The sequence below is a fragment of the Brienomyrus brachyistius genome, chromosome 2 (genome assembly GCF_023856365.1).
Source record: "Brienomyrus brachyistius isolate T26 chromosome 2, BBRACH_0.4, whole genome shotgun sequence".
In the NCBI taxonomy this organism is placed as follows: Eukaryota; Metazoa; Chordata; class Actinopteri; order Osteoglossiformes; family Mormyridae; genus Brienomyrus; species Brienomyrus brachyistius.
Window position 1 is genome coordinate 35,075,292 of NC_064534.1, and position 16,665 is coordinate 35,091,956.

General features: G+C 50.6%; 4 protein-coding genes, 3 non-coding genes and 2 pseudogenes across 20 annotated transcripts in view; 3 read left to right on the forward strand and 6 right to left on the reverse strand.

Moving 5' to 3' along the window:
* Positions 1-16,665, reverse strand: part of LOC125715510 (protein NYNRIN-like) — a 334,468-nt gene that overhangs the window by 58,413 nt on the left and 259,390 nt on the right. The window lies entirely within an intron of this gene.
* Positions 715-833, reverse strand: LOC125733400 (5S ribosomal RNA). The gene has a single exon (XR_007392746.1). It is a non-coding gene; the product is annotated as a 5S ribosomal RNA (ribosomal RNA).
* Positions 1,276-12,068, forward strand: LOC125715651 (uncharacterized). Of its 3 annotated transcripts, none has more exons than XM_048987468.1 (2): positions 1,276-1,658; positions 8,990-12,068. In XM_048987468.1, the coding sequence occupies exon 2, from the start codon at positions 9,390-9,392 to the stop codon at positions 10,746-10,748; it is 1,359 nt and encodes a 452-aa protein (XP_048843425.1). In that variant the 5' UTR covers positions 1,276-1,658; positions 8,990-9,389; the 3' UTR covers positions 10,749-12,068. The 3 variants fall into 3 exon arrangements, with proteins under 3 accessions (XP_048843425.1, XP_048843417.1, XP_048843407.1); XM_048987460.1 differs by lacking the exon at positions 1,276-1,658 and adding an exon at positions 1,665-1,896 and having other exon boundaries at positions 8,987-12,068; XM_048987450.1 differs by lacking the exon at positions 1,276-1,658 and adding an exon at positions 1,665-1,896.
* Positions 1,903-5,140, forward strand: LOC125715594 (uncharacterized). The gene is made up of 2 exons (XM_048987345.1): positions 1,903-2,270; positions 2,379-5,140. The coding sequence occupies exon 2, from the start codon at positions 3,107-3,109 to the stop codon at positions 5,138-5,140; it is 2,034 nt and encodes a 677-aa protein (XP_048843302.1). The 5' UTR covers positions 1,903-2,270; positions 2,379-3,106.
* Positions 5,049-9,298, forward strand: LOC125709756 (uncharacterized). The gene has a single exon (XM_048978540.1). The coding sequence runs from the start codon at positions 5,183-5,185 to the stop codon at positions 9,296-9,298; it is 4,116 nt and encodes a 1,371-aa protein (XP_048834497.1). The 5' UTR covers positions 5,049-5,182.
* On the reverse strand, positions 12,773-12,891 carry LOC125734623 (5S ribosomal RNA). The gene has a single exon (XR_007393927.1). It is a non-coding gene; the product is annotated as a 5S ribosomal RNA (ribosomal RNA).
* LOC125731359 (5S ribosomal RNA) lies at positions 13,967-14,075 on the reverse strand (annotated as a pseudogene).
* LOC125736616 (5S ribosomal RNA) lies at positions 15,153-15,271 on the reverse strand. Its single transcript, XR_007395891.1, has one exon. It is a non-coding gene; the product is annotated as a 5S ribosomal RNA (ribosomal RNA).
* Positions 16,349-16,457, reverse strand: LOC125731360 (5S ribosomal RNA; annotated as a pseudogene).

Consider the following 16,665-nt stretch of genomic DNA (forward strand, 5'->3'; position numbering starts at 1 on the left):
CGCACGAAGCCCACTGGTAGCTGCTGAATCACATGCTTCCCCAAAACGTCGCGCTGTCAGAACACTGGGAGCTACACACACCAACAAGTCCATACTGCAGGCTGCAGCCAGAACAATTTTCTACATTCAAACATCGACGGCCTCTTCTCTCTAAAAATTCACCAGACCGCTTCTACCACCAGCAAAGAAGTTTCCATCCCTAATTCCTCTGTGATTCCCACTAACCTAAACATTAAGCTGGCATTGAAGGGTGTGAATTACCCCGGCCAATCTCTTCTTTTAAATACAGCTTTTAGCAAGTTTTGAAAGGAGAAGAGCAGAACTTGCTATGCCAATAATATCGAGTCTTCTGTGGCGAAGTGGTTTTTGCATAGAAAACAAAGCGGTCAGTTGAAGAGGAATAATATCAGTACTTTGTTTAAAACTGTGTGTAAAAAGCTGTCTCTTTATCATTAACAATAAGTTGTAAAACGTGAATGGGGAGTGACAGTCTTCAAGTTTGTGAGAAGATCGCGCCCTGGTGGAATAAAGGCACGAACAGCTTACAGCACCTAGAATTACCAGGAAGTATTTAGAGTAAAACGGTGTGTAAAAGCTGCCTTTATGAATGAGAGAAAAATATATATATATATAAAATAGTAAAATGGAAGGGGAGTGATAGATTTAAATTAATCGTGAAGTGGAGCGCCCCCTGTATAAAGTAAAAGTGAGAAAAGCTTACAGCACCTGGTATTCCCAGGAGGTCTCCCATCCAAGTACTGACCAGACCCTACCCTGCTTGGCTTCCGAGATCGAATGAGATCGGGCGTGTTCAGGGTGGTATGGCCGTAAGCGAGAGACGTGACCAAAAACAGCCCTTTTGCATTACACGCGTCTATACATGCCAGTTAGTCCCATTGGATCCTACTCCTGGTTTTTTTTTTTTTTATCTGACTCACACTGCAGCACCACCATCCAATCGGCAGCGCCGGACCCACACCAAACATTCACCAAACTACTCAGCCGGCAGCCTACCACAATTATTCCATTCTTTCCGCATCCGCACACTTCCTTCTTTTTAACTCCTTTTCACTACCGCACAGGTTAATCGCCGCACGTCCCCCGCCGGCAAACATTTCTCCTTTGCCTACTGCATGCAGGCTTCTCTTAACGACCCTCTGTTATCAACTCCGCTAACAGCCACAAAATCTCCGCCGCACGAAGCCCACTGGTAGCTGCTGAATCACATGCTTCCCCAAAACGTCGCGCTGTCAGAACACTGGGAGCTACTGAAGGGGGGCTAGGCCGCGTGCTAACCTTTGTCACACTGAGAATGGGGAACTAACTGGAACTGGAACATAGGCAGGACAAAAAGGGGGGCTCCGGCCCTCCTCGAAGTGCAAGTAAATTTAGAAAAGCAGAAGGTACATTGACAGGGTCGCGGTGACATTAAGCTTACGCTTGACATGCGGGGACATAACAAGGGAGGGGGTCGCTGACGCTGCTTAATTGCAACATAATAAGATAAGATAAAAGGGAACGGGTGTGGGGACTAACACTAGCAGTTACAAAACAATAGTTGCATGTTACGCTAACTGGAGAGTCAACAACAAGAACGGCAAACGCCCTGTTTGGGTTATAAAAACCAGACCCTGACAAAAGATATTGAGCTACTCTTGGTATGTACTGTTTTGTGCATCGAAGTGTGCTCCCTGATTGCAATCTGTGACGTCATTAAAGAGAGCTGACTTGCAACCAACCTTCGCCTCAGACTGCATCCTTCCCTCATCAACGGACTCGGTGGAGTCTAACTCCAACAATTTGGGGGCTCGTCCGGGATGAGGAGGAGGTTGTGCTAATTGGAACCAGAGACGAGGTCTTGTGGACGCGGACAGCCACGGGCGCCCAGGGAAAAAGGTAGGCAGAGCCTGTTTTATCAAACTCTGCATATTGGCTATTCCTAAAAAGTGGCTGGAAGTGTCTCAGGATCTGTCAACCAAAATTGGGGCGAGGGTTTGTTGGGGGTGTAGCTCAGAAGGGTCTGGGACCCCTGAGAATAGTACCGTCGTGGAAAGGTCTGGGACCTTTGAGTAAAGGAGGGTTGTTGAAGGGTCTGGGACCCCTGAGAATAGTATCGTTGTTGAAGGGTCTGGGACCCCTGAGAATAGTATCGTTGTGGAAAGGTCTGGGACCTTTGAGTAAAGGAGTGTTGTTGAAGGGTCTGGGACCCCTGAGAATAGTATCGTTGTTGAAGGGTCTGGGACCCCTGAGAATAGTATCGTTGTGGAAAGGTCTGGGACCTTTGAGTAAAGGAGTGTTGTTGAAGGGTCTGGGACCCCTGAGAATAGTATCGTTGTTAAAGGGTCTGGGACCCCTGAGAATAGTATCGTTGTGGAGAGGTCTGGGACCTTTGAGTAAAGTAGTGTGGTAGAGGGGTCTGGGACCCGTGAGAAGAGTAGTGTTGAGGAAGGGTCGGGGACCCTGGAGGAGAGAAGGGAGAAGTACTGGTGAGGAGGGTCTGGGACCCAAGAGGAAAGCGTTGTGATAGAAGGTCTGGGACCTGGGAGCCTTCGCAGGGGTCAGGGACCCTGTAAAACAGAGGGCTCTCAAAGGTGACAGTGGGTCAGGGACCTCCGTCACAGAACCTATTGGCAAGGGTCTGGGACCCGTCCGTGGATTGGCACCCCACCTACTGCTGGCAGGTAGTAGGACAGCTGGGCCTGAGCCGCCCGGGGATATAGGACCCCCAAGCAGCTCGTTTGGCTGGAGGAGTTAGGTTCATCCTCCCGAAAACGGGTCATTGTAGGCCCGAGGTATAAAGTCCTCGAAGCTACCCGTGTAAATAAAGTGTATTTAGTGCGAGTTGGTGACTGGGGGTTGGTGGGGGACTGGTGTGAGATAAGGTGTACATAGAGTCATTTATTCTTTGTATTTACAATTGATTACGTACTGTTTACTGTTTACCGTTGTCCGTGGCTTGATAACTGTGTGTTTATGTTTTGGTGGTGTTTATTGGTGGGGCACTCAGTGACAGCGAAAAGGTGTACTAAGTGTGGGTGGGTGAATCCACATCCTGAGGCGCAAGGGCTATTAGATCAGGAAAAGCGTAGGTCGGATAAGGTAAAACATGGAGCACGAATTTGATAGAGAATTGGATGACGGAGGCTGGGGTCCACCAGTGCGCGGGCGGTGGAAGCCTCTGTCTGAACAAATGCAGCTGCTAAAAATAGCAGTGGGTAAAGCAGCACAGGAAAAGGGCCGAGAGAGAGAGACGGCAGATGCGTGGAAGCGTATGGGTATTGCAGTAAAAAGTGCTGGATACAAACCAGAGGAGAGGCAATCATTAGGAGCACTTTTATGGCGTAAGGAAAGGGAGCATAGAGACCTGAAAGATGAGGCAGGACGTCAGCGAGGAGAAGCAGGGGTGTTACAACGGGGAAAGTGGAGAAAAGAGGGAGAGAGACAGGAGCAGGAGAGGCAAGTGTGGGCTCGCCTAGCCATTTTCTGGCAAGGGATCGATCACCTGCATAGGGAAAGTGGAGATAACGATAACTGTGACCCAGTCCCGGAGGGGCAGGGAACTAGGAAAAGGGATAAACAACCCCCGGCGTACACCAGCCGTGGGGGTTTTCCCACCGCTCCCCCGGCGCACATATGTCCAGTAATACATGTTACTGGGGGAACGGTCCAGGTTCAAACCCAGGGGGAAGGGAACCTCCTGGGAAGGGATGGCGGTAGTGTGGAGGAAAGAGACTCAGATTGTGAAACCACTAGGGATTCCGAGGGAGAAAGTACGGGCACCCCTGGTAAAGGCAGCACTAAGCAAGCCTTCCAGGAAAGGGTGATCAGAGAGCAAAAGGAGGAGGCAGCCCGGGGTAAGAGGGGCAGCCTCACCCCTCTCCGAGACCGGGGACGGGTCAGGAGAGGGGAAGTTGAGATTATTGGTGAATTGTCAGGGTATTGTGAGGAAGATGAGGATGAGAAAGTGTTGATTGATTTGGACGGGGAACAAGGCGAGGGGGTAGAGCCTGAGAGAAGGGAATCCTCAGGGAAACTGATTCTCAGGTCCCGCATACTACAGCGGCGACCTAGCCTGAGGTCTAAGCAGTTTCCCCTATTAAGGGGGGCTTCAGGGGGCCCAGAGAGATATAAACCGTTCTCCTTAGGAGACGTGCAGGCACTAGCAGACAAGATGCCCCCTCCTGCAGACGGGGGAGGTCACTGGATGGATAAATTAGACCAGCTGACGCAGGGAACAAAGTTGGCCTTGGGTGATTTCAGAGCAGTGGCTGCGAGGTGCCTCACTAAACATTCTCTGCAGGAAATAGAGGAAATGGCAGGGACACTTACTCGCAGCGATGGTGTGATTCTAACAGACGTAGTGCTGGGCTTGGGGGAAGCCATGCGGGAGATGTTCCCCACCCCAAGTGGGGCTAGCATGCCAAAATTTTCGTGGGAGCCTAAAACCCCCCCCAGAGAATATTTGGACAAATGTAAGGAGGATTGGACGCGGAGAACTGGGTGTCACCCAGGGCAGGCGGGGGTTCAGCAGGAGTGGTTCCGGCGAGCGGTCCTGGAAGGTGTCCCTGAGCAAGTGAAAACAGCTATTTTGGCTAATCCTGACCTCCCAGGCGCTGAGTCCCCCGTGTGGGATAGACATGTGTTGCATCATCTTCAGAGAGCGAGGGACGAGGCCACAAAAGAGGAAGGAGGTCTGAAAGATTTACAGACACAGTTGTTGAAACTGCAGGTGGGAGAAGCGAGACAAAAAGCACAGACGTACAAAAAGAAAGGGCAGGGGAGACAGATGGTGGCAGGAGCACCACCTCCCCAGTTTGGCCCATGGGTCAGACAAAATACCAATTACAGTAATCGAGGTTGGGGTCCCCAGCAATGGGGAAGAGGCCGTGGGGGCCGAGGCCGGGGAGCCGGGAACTGGGGATGGGGCCGGGGTATGTCGCAGAGGTGGCCACCGCAGGGAGCTTGTTTCCGGTGTGGGGCTGTGGGTCATTGGGCCAGGGAGTGCGTAGCAGGACAGGCCCAAGAAGGACCCCCAGCAGGACAAGCGACTGCACCCAATCCACAGGCTGTTCCCGGAGGAGGGCAGTACCCCACCCTCACAGGATCCGAAGACTGGGAGTGGGGTGACCCCTCCCAGTGACGGTGCCCACGGGTGGCCCGGGACGCAGGGGGGGCAGACCCCATGCTGTCCCTAAAGGTCATGGACAAAGAACTGCCGTTCTTGGTGGACACAGGGGCCACATATTCGACTTTGAATGTGATGCCTAACCAACAACATCTTTCCACCACTACAGTGACCGTTGTGGGCTTCTCCGGGGAGGAGCAGAAACTGCCAGTGACTAAGCCTGTGAGAGTGCGGTTGGGGGGACAGACCTTTCTACACCCGTTTGTGGTCTCCGCTGCAGTGCCTGTGAACCTTCTGGGGCGGGACATGCTGGTGAAGCTGGGAGCTTCAATTCTGTGTAATGCTGATGGTTTGGTTGTCACCCTCCCCGAAGGGACCCGCCTGCCATGTGACGGAGCGACAGGCGGCACCGGGCAGTGGCTGATGCAACCTGTGTCACAACATCCGGTGGCTGACATCTACTGGGGCCTCCTGCAGCCTAGCCCGGCGGGTATCCTGGCGGTGTACTCCGCGTGGCGCTCCTGGATCTCCCTCCTGGAACCCTACGTTCCTCCACCCGACCCCCCACATGTGACACTGTTTTATGACCGAAATTCCATAGAATGGTATGGGGACCTGTTTTCTGAGCAACTGGAAGGCCACGAGTGGCAAGTTGCTTCCCAAAACATTTATGTAGGTCCCGAGGGGGTGGCCTCAGCAGTCCACCTGTCTCCTGAGCAACTGCCCTGGTACAGGATGGGGGAGGAGGCGGTGCCACACGTCTCTCTCGCCCTACATCCGAAGCATCAGGCTAAAGATTTAGGCCCAATGGTGAAAAGAGCCACTTCAGCTACGGACTGGGTTTTCACCCAGATCCCACAAATCTCGTACTCCCCCTCCTGCAGTTCCTACTGTATTCAAACTAAGGTGACAGACACAGCCATGTTACAGCATGAACAATTGTCTAGGGACCATGGTAGGGAAAAGATGGATCATCCCGGTGCAGCAGCACTACTGGCTTTTCTGCCAGACTCACTGTGGTCCACCAGCCCCACTGATGTTGGTTTGGTGGACTGCACGCCCGTCGACTTCCTACTGCACCCCAGTGCTGGACCCCTCTGGGTCAAGCAATATCAACACAAACCAGCTGCAGAGGAAGGGATAGCAGAGACTGTAGCCGGTCTCTTACGGGCGGGTGTGTTAGAAGGGTCCACCTCTCAGTGGAATACTCCTATACTCCCAGTAGAAAAGGCAGGAACAGGCAAGTATCGTATGGCGCACGACTTGCGCGCTATCAATGAGCTGCTGCTGACTCCCACTGTTCCGGTTCCTAATCCCTACGTCGCTCTCACCAATCTTACGCCGTCCCAAACATGGTTCACTTGCATTGATCGGGCTAATGCTTTCTTTTCTGTACCACTAGCACCCCACTGCAGGGACGTATTCTCGTTCACGTACAGGGGATGCCAGTTCAGGTACACGCGACTCCCACAGGGATTTGCTCTGTCTCCTGGGATTTTCAACCAGGTGTTGAAGCAGTCGTTGCAGGGCTGCCAGCTCCCGGATGGGGTCACCCTCGTCCAGTACGTCGATGACTTGCTTATCGCGGCCCCGACAGCGGAGGCGGCACTCGAGGCAACGCGGTCAGTGCTCCTCTGGCTGGCAGAAAAAGGATTTAAGGTCAGTAAGGATAAGATACAGGTGGCCCGGACGGTGGTGTCCTTCCTGGGGAGGGTCCTGTCAGGTAAGGGAACAGGGCTCTCTCCGGCCCATCGGTCAGCCATCCTGAGTCACCCTAAACCAATTATTGTGAAGGACATGTTGTCCTTTTTGGGACTGACCGGATACAGCCGAACTTACATTGCAGATTACACAGGTCTGACGCAACCACTGAGGGCTCTGGTGCGGCCACATGGCCTGCGGAGCCTCAGCGCCACTCTGACGTGGGATCAACCTGCAGAGGAGGCTTTCATCACTCTCAAGCAGAGGTTGGCCCAAGCAGCTGATTTGGCGTTACCTGATTATTCTCTCCCGTTTCATTTAGATGTTTCTGAAACTGGAGACGTCGTGAACGCCGTCTTGTTTCAGAAAAAGGGGGGAGAGAGGAAGGTATTGATGTATATTAGCACCAAACTCGACACCACAGAACAGCGACATCCGTCATGCACCAGACATGTGGCAGGAGTGGCAAAAGCCGTGCAGAAAACAGCACACATTGTGATGGGCCATGCCCTACACATCCTGACCACGCACAGTGTGGTGGCCTATGTGAACTCACAAACGTTCACAATGACGTCTCTAAGACAGCAGAGGCTCAGCAAAATTTTAGAGGCGCCACATTTAACTTTTGCCCATGAGGGCATCAACATGGCTGATCGAATGGGGGGAGGGGCACCCCACGAATGTGAGGCCAGGGTTAGGAAAGAGGAAAAGGTCAGGGAGGACCTCGCAGCCGAACAGATAGAAGGTACGGAGGAGTGGTTTACTGATGGATGTTGTTTTCGAACAGAGAGTGGAAGTTTGCAAGCAGGGTTTGCAGTGGTAGCGAGAGAAGGCCTGGGATTCAGGACACTGAAAGCAGAGAGACTAGAGGGGGCCCAATCGGCCCAGAGAGCGGAGATCAGGGCAGTCATTGAAGCTTTAAAATTGGCTGAAGGTAAAGCAGTCACCCTCTATTCAGACTCAGCGTATGCGGTGGGGGCTGTGCATGTGGAACTCAGCCAGTGGCTGAGGGCTGGGTTCTTAACGGCAGGAAACAAACCGATTAAGCATGAGGCAGATATGAGAGAGTTAGCGGAGGCATTGATGCTTCCGGAGAAAATAGCTGTGGTAAAGTGCAAAGGACATGAGGGGTCAGGGACAGTGATAGCACAAGGCAATCAAGCAGCAGATGCGGAAGCAAAAGTGGCAGCGGGGTATGAGGTAAGCAGACAGATGGTTACAGTAGAAGAGGAACTGGAGGGACAGGGCAGGCTGACCTCAAGCAGGATCCGAGTCATGCAGGCGCAAGCCTCCCCAGAGGAGAAGAACATGTGGGCAGAAAAGGGGGGCATAGAAACAGAGGGCCTGTGGTGTAACAGGGAGGGGAAGCCAGCCCTCCCTATGGGAATTAGGCAACAGGTCATAGAAGAGGCACACGGTGTGGGGCATGTGGGGACAGGACAGATACTTCACAATTTGAGAGCATGGTGGCATCCGTTCCTGAAGGATATGGTAAAGGAGTTTGTGAAAAGCTGTGAGATCTGTGCGCTGCACAACCCAAGACCCACGGTAAAACCAGAAAAGGGTCAGTTTCCAGCATGTCATAGGACTGGAGAGGAAATAGTCCTAGACTACACCGACATGATAATACCGGTGCGTGGGATGCGATATGTGCTGATGTGTGTGGATGCATTCTCAGGGTGGCCAGAAGCCTGGCCCACTAGGAGAGAAGACGGGGCCTCGGTGGTGAAGTTCCTAGTAAACCATTATATACCCAGGCATGGGTTCCCCGAGAGGGTGAGGTCAGACAATGGTTCACATTTCAAAAGCGAGGATCTGCAGAAGGCAGAAAGGGCGTTGGGACTTAAACATGCGTTCGGGACAGTGTATCATCCTCAGTCCCAGGGGAAGGTGGAACGCATGAACCAGACGGTCAAACAAAAATTGGCAAAAATCTGTGCACAGACTAAATTGAATTGGGTTGAGGCATTACCCCTGGCACTAATGTCAATCAGGTGCTCCATAAATCGGGGAACAGGGTTCACTCCGTTCGAGTTGCAGACAGGACGACAATTCCCAGGGCCCTACGGAGGACTCGAGGGGAAACCTGAACAAGGAGGGGTAAGCACGGCCAAAGCATATTATGAGGAGTTACAGGTGCTGGTGACAGATTTCTCTAAGCAGGTTCAGGAAACGAGACCAGGGGCCCAGCCAGCCAAGCCACATACAGCGGAGTGGGTCCTTCTGAAGGTCATCAAAAGGAAGTGGTCAGAGCCCAGGTGGACCGGCCCCTTCCAAGTCACGGAACGGACGTCTCACGCAGTGCGGCTGAAAGGCAAAGGTGAAACCTGGTACCATTGGAGCCAGTGCGCAGCGGTAGCAGAGCCCAGCAGATCACTCGCCGAGATCCAGGAGGACCTCGCCGACAGCGCAAAGCAACCCGGTTCGGCTGAACCGGCAGTAACTCAGGTCCCAGCAGTAGGGGCAGAATAATCCCCTGACCTGAGGCAACCAGCAGGGTAGTCCACCCCTGACTGAAAGAAGACGACTACACCTCATCCACCAGAGAAAGATCGGGACCAGGATGACGATGATCAAGATAAAAAGGGGGACTTTGGGGGGAAAACAAGTAATGTGTGTGATATATATCCTTACTAACCCGCTGATGTTAATGCTCATGCTCTCTTCCACTGCCCAGGCTCTCCCGTGGGGAACACCGACCAGGTGCGAGGATAAGTGGGGGGGGCTACTGTTGCGATACACGAAAGGGACCCCCACCACGTTCCTGTTTGACCTTTGTGACGTGATTGACTGTGGGGGCCAAAATGCCTCCTACAGGGGGTATGACGTATGGTTGTGCGATTCCCAAAGGTTCAATGAGGCGTGTCAGGAGGGGTGGAGTAGCTTGGAGTCCATTTGTGCCTGGTGGGAACAGGTGGCCAAGTACACGGGACCATGGGTACCCACCGGACCTATCCAGTACGCAGACTGGTGGAGGAACGTGTCCTTCTCTAGAGAAGGGTACACCGGGCATTCCGGGTTGAACCCACTGGCCCTTTCATTGGGGAATTACCAGTCTGGCTCGGATGGGGCCGACATGCTGTATGTCCTCCTAGGGGTGGACCAGTCAGGGCGAGACCCTTTTGGGGTGCTCTGGATCCAGTTCATTGACCCGCCTCCCCCGGACAGACAGCCTGACACCCCCAGGGACAGGGTTCTGCCTGTTGTGCCTTTCCGGCCCAAAAATGACTCCAGGGTGTTACAGGTGAACTATAACCGGCTGAATCCCCGAGATGTTATCGAGCTAGCAACCGGATATACGGATAGGAACATCTGGTTAGACTGGTTAGAGCAGACCGCCAGAGAACAGTGTATGGAGGGCTGCGTGGCCTGTGCAGCTGCCAGGCCCCAACTATTTACCGAACCTGCCCCATTCCATCTATCAGACCCTTGGGGATATAGCTGTATGCTTGCCCTGACCAGGGAGGTTAATCCTTTGGGGTGTGATGCTCTGGCCGCCCTCTATCCGCCTATCGATCCCCGAACCAGACCAGGGCCCTTCACACCCCAGAAGGCTGGGGGCCGGTACCTCTGCTTCAACTTCACAGGCACAGGGCCCCACGTCGGTGACATCCCTACTGATTGGTGCATGTGCATCCAACAGGATGGATCAGGCCAGATCGGGCATGTAGCCCGGGCAGGGCTATTCTGGTACTGCGGACAAGACAAACTCCGAGTTCGGATGTCGTTTAGCGGGGTGGGATTGTGCGCCATGGTAAGGCTGGGGGCCCCTCTGACTCTGATAGGGGAACGGTCACCTAGAGAGGTGAAGGTAGAGGGGACCCCCGGCCGGGAAAAACGGGGCGCTCACCATTTCGACCTGACTGTAAATTCCGTGACATACATAGATGCCATCGGGGTCCCGAGGGGTGTCCCAGACTAATTTAAACTGGCCAACCAAATCGCGGCCGGATTTGAGAACCTCCCGATTTTTTCAGCTGTTTTTCCCATAACCCCAAACAAGAACGTGGACCGCATCAATTATGTGCATTACAATGTGCTTCGTCTCTCCAATCTGACACGTGACGCAGTCGAGGGGTTAGCGGAACAGCTGGGCCCGACCTCCCTGATGGCCGTACAGAACAGACTTGCACTGGACATGGTGCTGGCGGAGAAAGGCGGTGTTTGTGCCATGTTTGGGGACGTCTGTTGCACTTTCATCCCCAATAATACGGCCCCGGACGGGTCTGTCACCAGGGCACTGGAGGGTCTCCGCACCCTCTCTTACACCCTACATGAGCAGTCTGGTATCGTGCACGTGTGGGAGGACTGGATCGCCTCTAAGTTCGGGCAGTGGAAGGGACTAATCGCTTCGCTACTTATATCAATCGCTACGTTTCTCGCAATAACCGTTACCTGTGGATGTTGTTGTATTCCCTGCCTGCGGGCTCTCGCTGTCAGACTGATCACCACCGCCATAGAGAAAAAGGCTGAGGAACCCCCTGACACGTATGTGCCCATGATGCCTCTGCTACCGATTAAAGAGGTGGGGGAGTTTGAGGAGGGGGTCATCGGCCTGTCTCTGGTTAGTCTGGAGCGCCCTCTGTAAGTAGTGATCTCCTTGCGGAGATCAAAAGGGGGATACCGCAAAATTTCGCACAAAGCCATCCAATCATTAGAACCTGTAGTGATCTCCTTGAGGAGATCAAAAGGGGGATACCGCAAATTTTCGCGCAAAACAATTTAAGCATTAAAACCAGTAATGATCTCTTAGTAGAGATCAAAAGGGGGAATTGAAGGGGGGCTAGGCCGCGTGCTAACCTTTGTCACACTGAGAATGGGGAACTAACTGGAACTGGAACATAGGCAGGACAAAAAGGGGGGCTCCGGCCCTCCTCGAAGTGCAAGTAAATTTAGAAAAGCAGAAGGTACATTGACAGGGTCGCGGTGACATTAAGCTTACGCTTGACATGCGGGGACATAACAAGGGAGGGGGTCGCTGACGCTGCTTAATTGCAACATAATAAGATAAGATAAAAGGGAACGGGTGTGGGGACTAACACTAGCAGTTACAAAACAATAGTTGCATGTTACGCTAACTGGAGAGTCAACAACAAGAACGGCAAACGCCCTGTTTGGGTTATAAAAACCAGACCCTGACAAAAGATATTGAGCTACTCTTGGTATGTACTGTTTTGTGCATCGAAGTGTGCTCCCTGATTGCAATCTGTGACGTCATTAAAGAGAGCTGACTTGCAACCAACCTTCGCCTCAGACTGCATCCTTCCCTCATCAACGGACTCGGTGGAGTCTAACTCCAACACTACACACACCAACAAGTCCATACTGCAGGCTGCAGCCAGAACAATTTTCTACATTCAAACATCGACGGCCTCTTCTCTCTAAAAATTCACCAGACTGCTTCTACCACCAGCAAAGAAGTTTCCATCCCTAATTCCTCTGTGACTCCCACTAACCTAAACATTAAGCTGGCATTGAAGGGTGTGAATTACCCCGGCCAATCTGTTCTTTTAAATACAGCTTTTAGCAAGTTTTGAAAGGAGAAGAGCAGAACTTGCTATGCCAATAATATCGAGTCTTCTGTGGCGAAGTGGTTTTTGCATAGAAAACAAAGCGGTCAGTTGAAGAGGAATAATATCAGTACTTTGTTTAAAACTGTGTGTAAAAAGCTGTCTCTTTATCATTAACAATAAGTTGTAAAACGTGAATGGGGAGTGACAGTCTTCAAGTTTGTGAGAAGATCGCGCCCTGGTGGAATAAAGGCACGAACAGCTTACAGCACCTAGAATTACCAGGAAGTATTTAGAGTAAAACGGTTTCTAAAAGCTGCCTTTATGAATGAGAGAAAAAAAAAATATATATATAATATAGTAAAATGGAAGGGGAGTGATAGATTTAAATTAATCGTGAAGTGGAGCGCCCCCTGTATAAAGTAAAAGTGAGAAAAGTTTACAGCACCTGGTATTCCCAGGTGGTCTCCCATCCAAGTACTAACCAGACCCTACGCTGCTTAGCTTCCGAGATCAGACGAGATCGGGTGTGTTCAGGGTGGTATGGCCGTAAGCGAGACATGCTACCAAAAACAGCCCTTTTGCATTACACGCCTCTATACATGCCAGTTGGTCCCATTTGATCCTACTAATGTTCTTTTTTTTTTTTATCTGACTCACACTGCAGCCCCACCATCCAATCGGCAGCGCCGGACCCACACCAAACATTCACCAAACTACTCAGCCGGCAGCCTACCACAATTATTCCATTCTTTCCGCATCCGCACACTTCCTTCTTTTTAACTCCTTTTCACTACCGCACAGGTTAATCGCCGCACGTCCCCCGCCGGCAAACATTACTCCTTTGCCTACTGCATGCAGGCTTCTCTTAACGACCCTCTGTTATCAACTCCGCTAACAGCCACAAAATCTCCGCCGCACGAAGCCCACTGGTAGCTGCTGAATCACATGCTTCCCCAAAACGTCGCGCTGTCAGAACACTGGGAGCTACACACACCAACAAGTCCATAATGCAGGCTGCAGCCGGAACAATTTTCTACATTCAAACATCGACGGCCTCTTCTCTCTAAAAATTCACCAGACCGCTTCTACCACCAGCAAAGAAGTTTCCATCCCTAATTCCTCTGTGACTCCCACTAACCTAAACATTAAGCTGGCATTGAAGGGTGTGAATTACCCCGTCCAATCTCTTCTTTTAAATACAGCTTTTAGCAAGTTTTGAAAGGAGAAGAGCAGAACTTGCTATGCCAATAATATCGAGTCTTCTGTGGCGAAGTGCTTTTTGCATAGAAAACAAAGCGGTCAGTTGAAGAGGAATAATATCAGTACTTTGTTTAAAACTGTGTGTAAAAAGCTGTCTCTTTATCATTAACAATAAGTTGTAAAACGTGAATGGGGAGTGACAGTCTTCAAGTTTGTGAGAAGATCGCGCCCTGGTGGAATAAAGGCACGAACAGCTTACAGCACCTAGAATTACCAGGAAGTATTTGGAGTAAAACGGTGTGTAAAAGCTGCCTTTATGAATGAGAGAAAAATATATATATATATAAAATAGTAAAATGGAAGGGGAGTGATAGATTTAAATTAATCGTGAAGTGGAGCGCCCCCTGTATAAAGTAAAAGTGAGAAAAGCTTACAGCACCTGGTATTCCCAGGAGGTCTCCCATCCAAGTACTAACCAGACCCTACCCTGCTTGGCTTCCGAGATCGGGTGTGTTCAGGGTGGTATGGCCATAAGCGAGAGACGCGACCAAAAACAGCCCTTTTGCATTACACGCGTCTATACATGCCAGTTAGTCCCATTGGATCCTACTCCTGGTTTTTTTTTTTTTTATATCTGACTCACACTGCAGCACCACCATCCAATCGGCAGCGCCGGACCCACACCAAACATTCACCAAACTACTCAGCCGGCAGCCTACCACAATTATTCCATTCTTTCCGCATCCGCACACTTCCTTCTTTTTAACTCCTTTTCACTACCGCACAGGTTAATCGCCGCACGTCCCCCGCCGGCAAACATTACTCCTTTGCCTACTGCATGCAGGCTTCTCTTAACGACCCTCTGTTATCAACTCCGCTAACAGCCACAAAATCTCCGCCGCACGAAGCCCACTGGTAGCTGCTGAATCACATGCTTCCCCAAAACGTCGCGCTGTCAGAACACTGGGAGCTACACACACCAACAAGTCCATACTGCAGGCTGCAGCCAGACCTATTTTCTACATTCAAACATCGACGGCCTCTTCTCTCTAAAAATTCACCAGACCGCTTCTACCACCAGCAAAGAAGTTTCCATCCCTAATTCCTCTGTGATTCCCACTAACCTAAACATTAAGCTGGCATTGAAGGGTGTGAATTACCCCGGCCAATCTGTTCTTTTAAATACAGCTTTTAGCAAGTTTTTAAAGGAGAAGAGCAGAACTTGCTATGCCAATAATATCGAGTCTTCTGTGGCGAAGTGCTTTTTGCATAGAAAACAAAGCGGTCAGTTGAAGAGGAATAATATCAGTACTTTGTTTAAAACTGTGTGTAAAAAGCTGTCTCTTTATCATTAACAATAAGTTGTAAAACGTGAATGGGGAGTGACAGTCTTCAAGTTTGTGAGAAGATCGCGCCCTGGTGGAATAAAGGCACGAACAGCTTACAGCACCTAGAATTACCAGGAAGTATTTAGAGTAAAACGGTGTGTAAAAGCTGCCTTTATGAATGAGAGAAAAATATATATATATATAAAATAGTAAAATGGAAGGGGAGTGATAGATTTAAATTAATCGTGAAGTGGAGCGCCCCCTGTATAAAGTAAAAGTGAGAAAAGCTCACAGCACCTGGTAATCCCAGGAGGTCTCCCATCCAAGTACTAACCAGACCCTACCCTGCTTGGCTTCCGAGATCGGATGAGATCGGGCGTGTTAAGGGTGGTATGGCCATAAGCGAAAGACGCGACCAAAAACAGCCCTTTTGCATTACACGCGTCTATACATGCCAGTTAGTCCCATTGGATCCTACTCCTGGTTTTTTTTTTTTTTTTATCTGACTCACACTGCAGCCCCACCATCCAATCGGCAGCGCCGGACCCACACCAAACATTCACCAAACTACTCAGCCGGCAGCCTACCACAATTATTCCATTCTTTCCGCATCCGCACACTTCCTTCTTTTTAACTCCTTTTCACTACCGCACAGGTTAATCGCCGCACGTCCCCCGCCGGCAAACATTACTCCTTTGCCTACTGCATGCAGGCTTCTCTTAACGACCCTCTGTTATCAACTCCGCTAACAGCCACAAAATCTCCGCCGCACGAAGCCCACTGGTAGCTGCTGAATCACATGCTTCCCCAAAACGTCGCGCTGTCAGAACACTGGGAGCTACACACACCAACAAGTCCATACTGCAGGCTGCAGCCAGAACAATTTTCTACATTCAAACATCGACGGCCTCTTCTCTCTAAAAATTCACCAGACCGCTTCTACCACCAGCAAAGAAGTTTCCATCCCTAATTCCTCTGTGATTCCCACTAACCTAAACATTAAGCTGGCATTGAAGGGTGTGAATTACCCCGGCCAACCTGTTCTTTTAAATACAGCTTTTAGCAAGTTTTGAAAGGAGAAGAGCAGAACTTGCTATGCCAATAATATCGAGTCTTCTGTGGCGAAGTGGTTTTTGCATAGAAAACAAAGCGGTCAGTTGAAGAGGAATAATATCAGTACTTTGTTTAAAACTGTGTGTAAAAAGCTGTCTCTTTATCATTAACAATAAGTTGTAAAACGTGAATGGGGAGTGACAGTCTTCAAGTTTGTGAGAAGATCGCGCCCTGGTGGAATAAAGGCACGAACAGCTTACAGCACCTAGAATTACCAGGAAGTATTTGGAGTAAAACGGTGTGTAAAAGCTGCCTTTATGAATGAGAGAAAAATATATATATATATAAAATAGTAAAATGGAAGGGGAGTGATAGATTTAAATTAATCGTGAAGTGGAGCGCCCCCTGTATAAAGTAAAAGTGAGAAAAGCTTACAGCACCTGGTATTCCCAGGAGGTCTCCCATCCAAGTACTAACCAGACCCTACCCTGCTTGGCTTCCGAGATCGGGTGTGTTCAGGGTGGTATGGCCATAAGCGAGAGACGCGACCAAAAACAGCCCTTTTGCATTACACGCGTCTATACATGCCAGTTAGTCCCATTGGATCCTACTCCTGGTTTTTTTTTTTTTTATATCTGACTCACACTGCAGCACCACCATCCAATCGGCAGCGCCGGACCCACACCAAACATTCACCAAACTACTCAGCCGGCAGCCTACCACAATTATTCCATTCTTTCCGCAT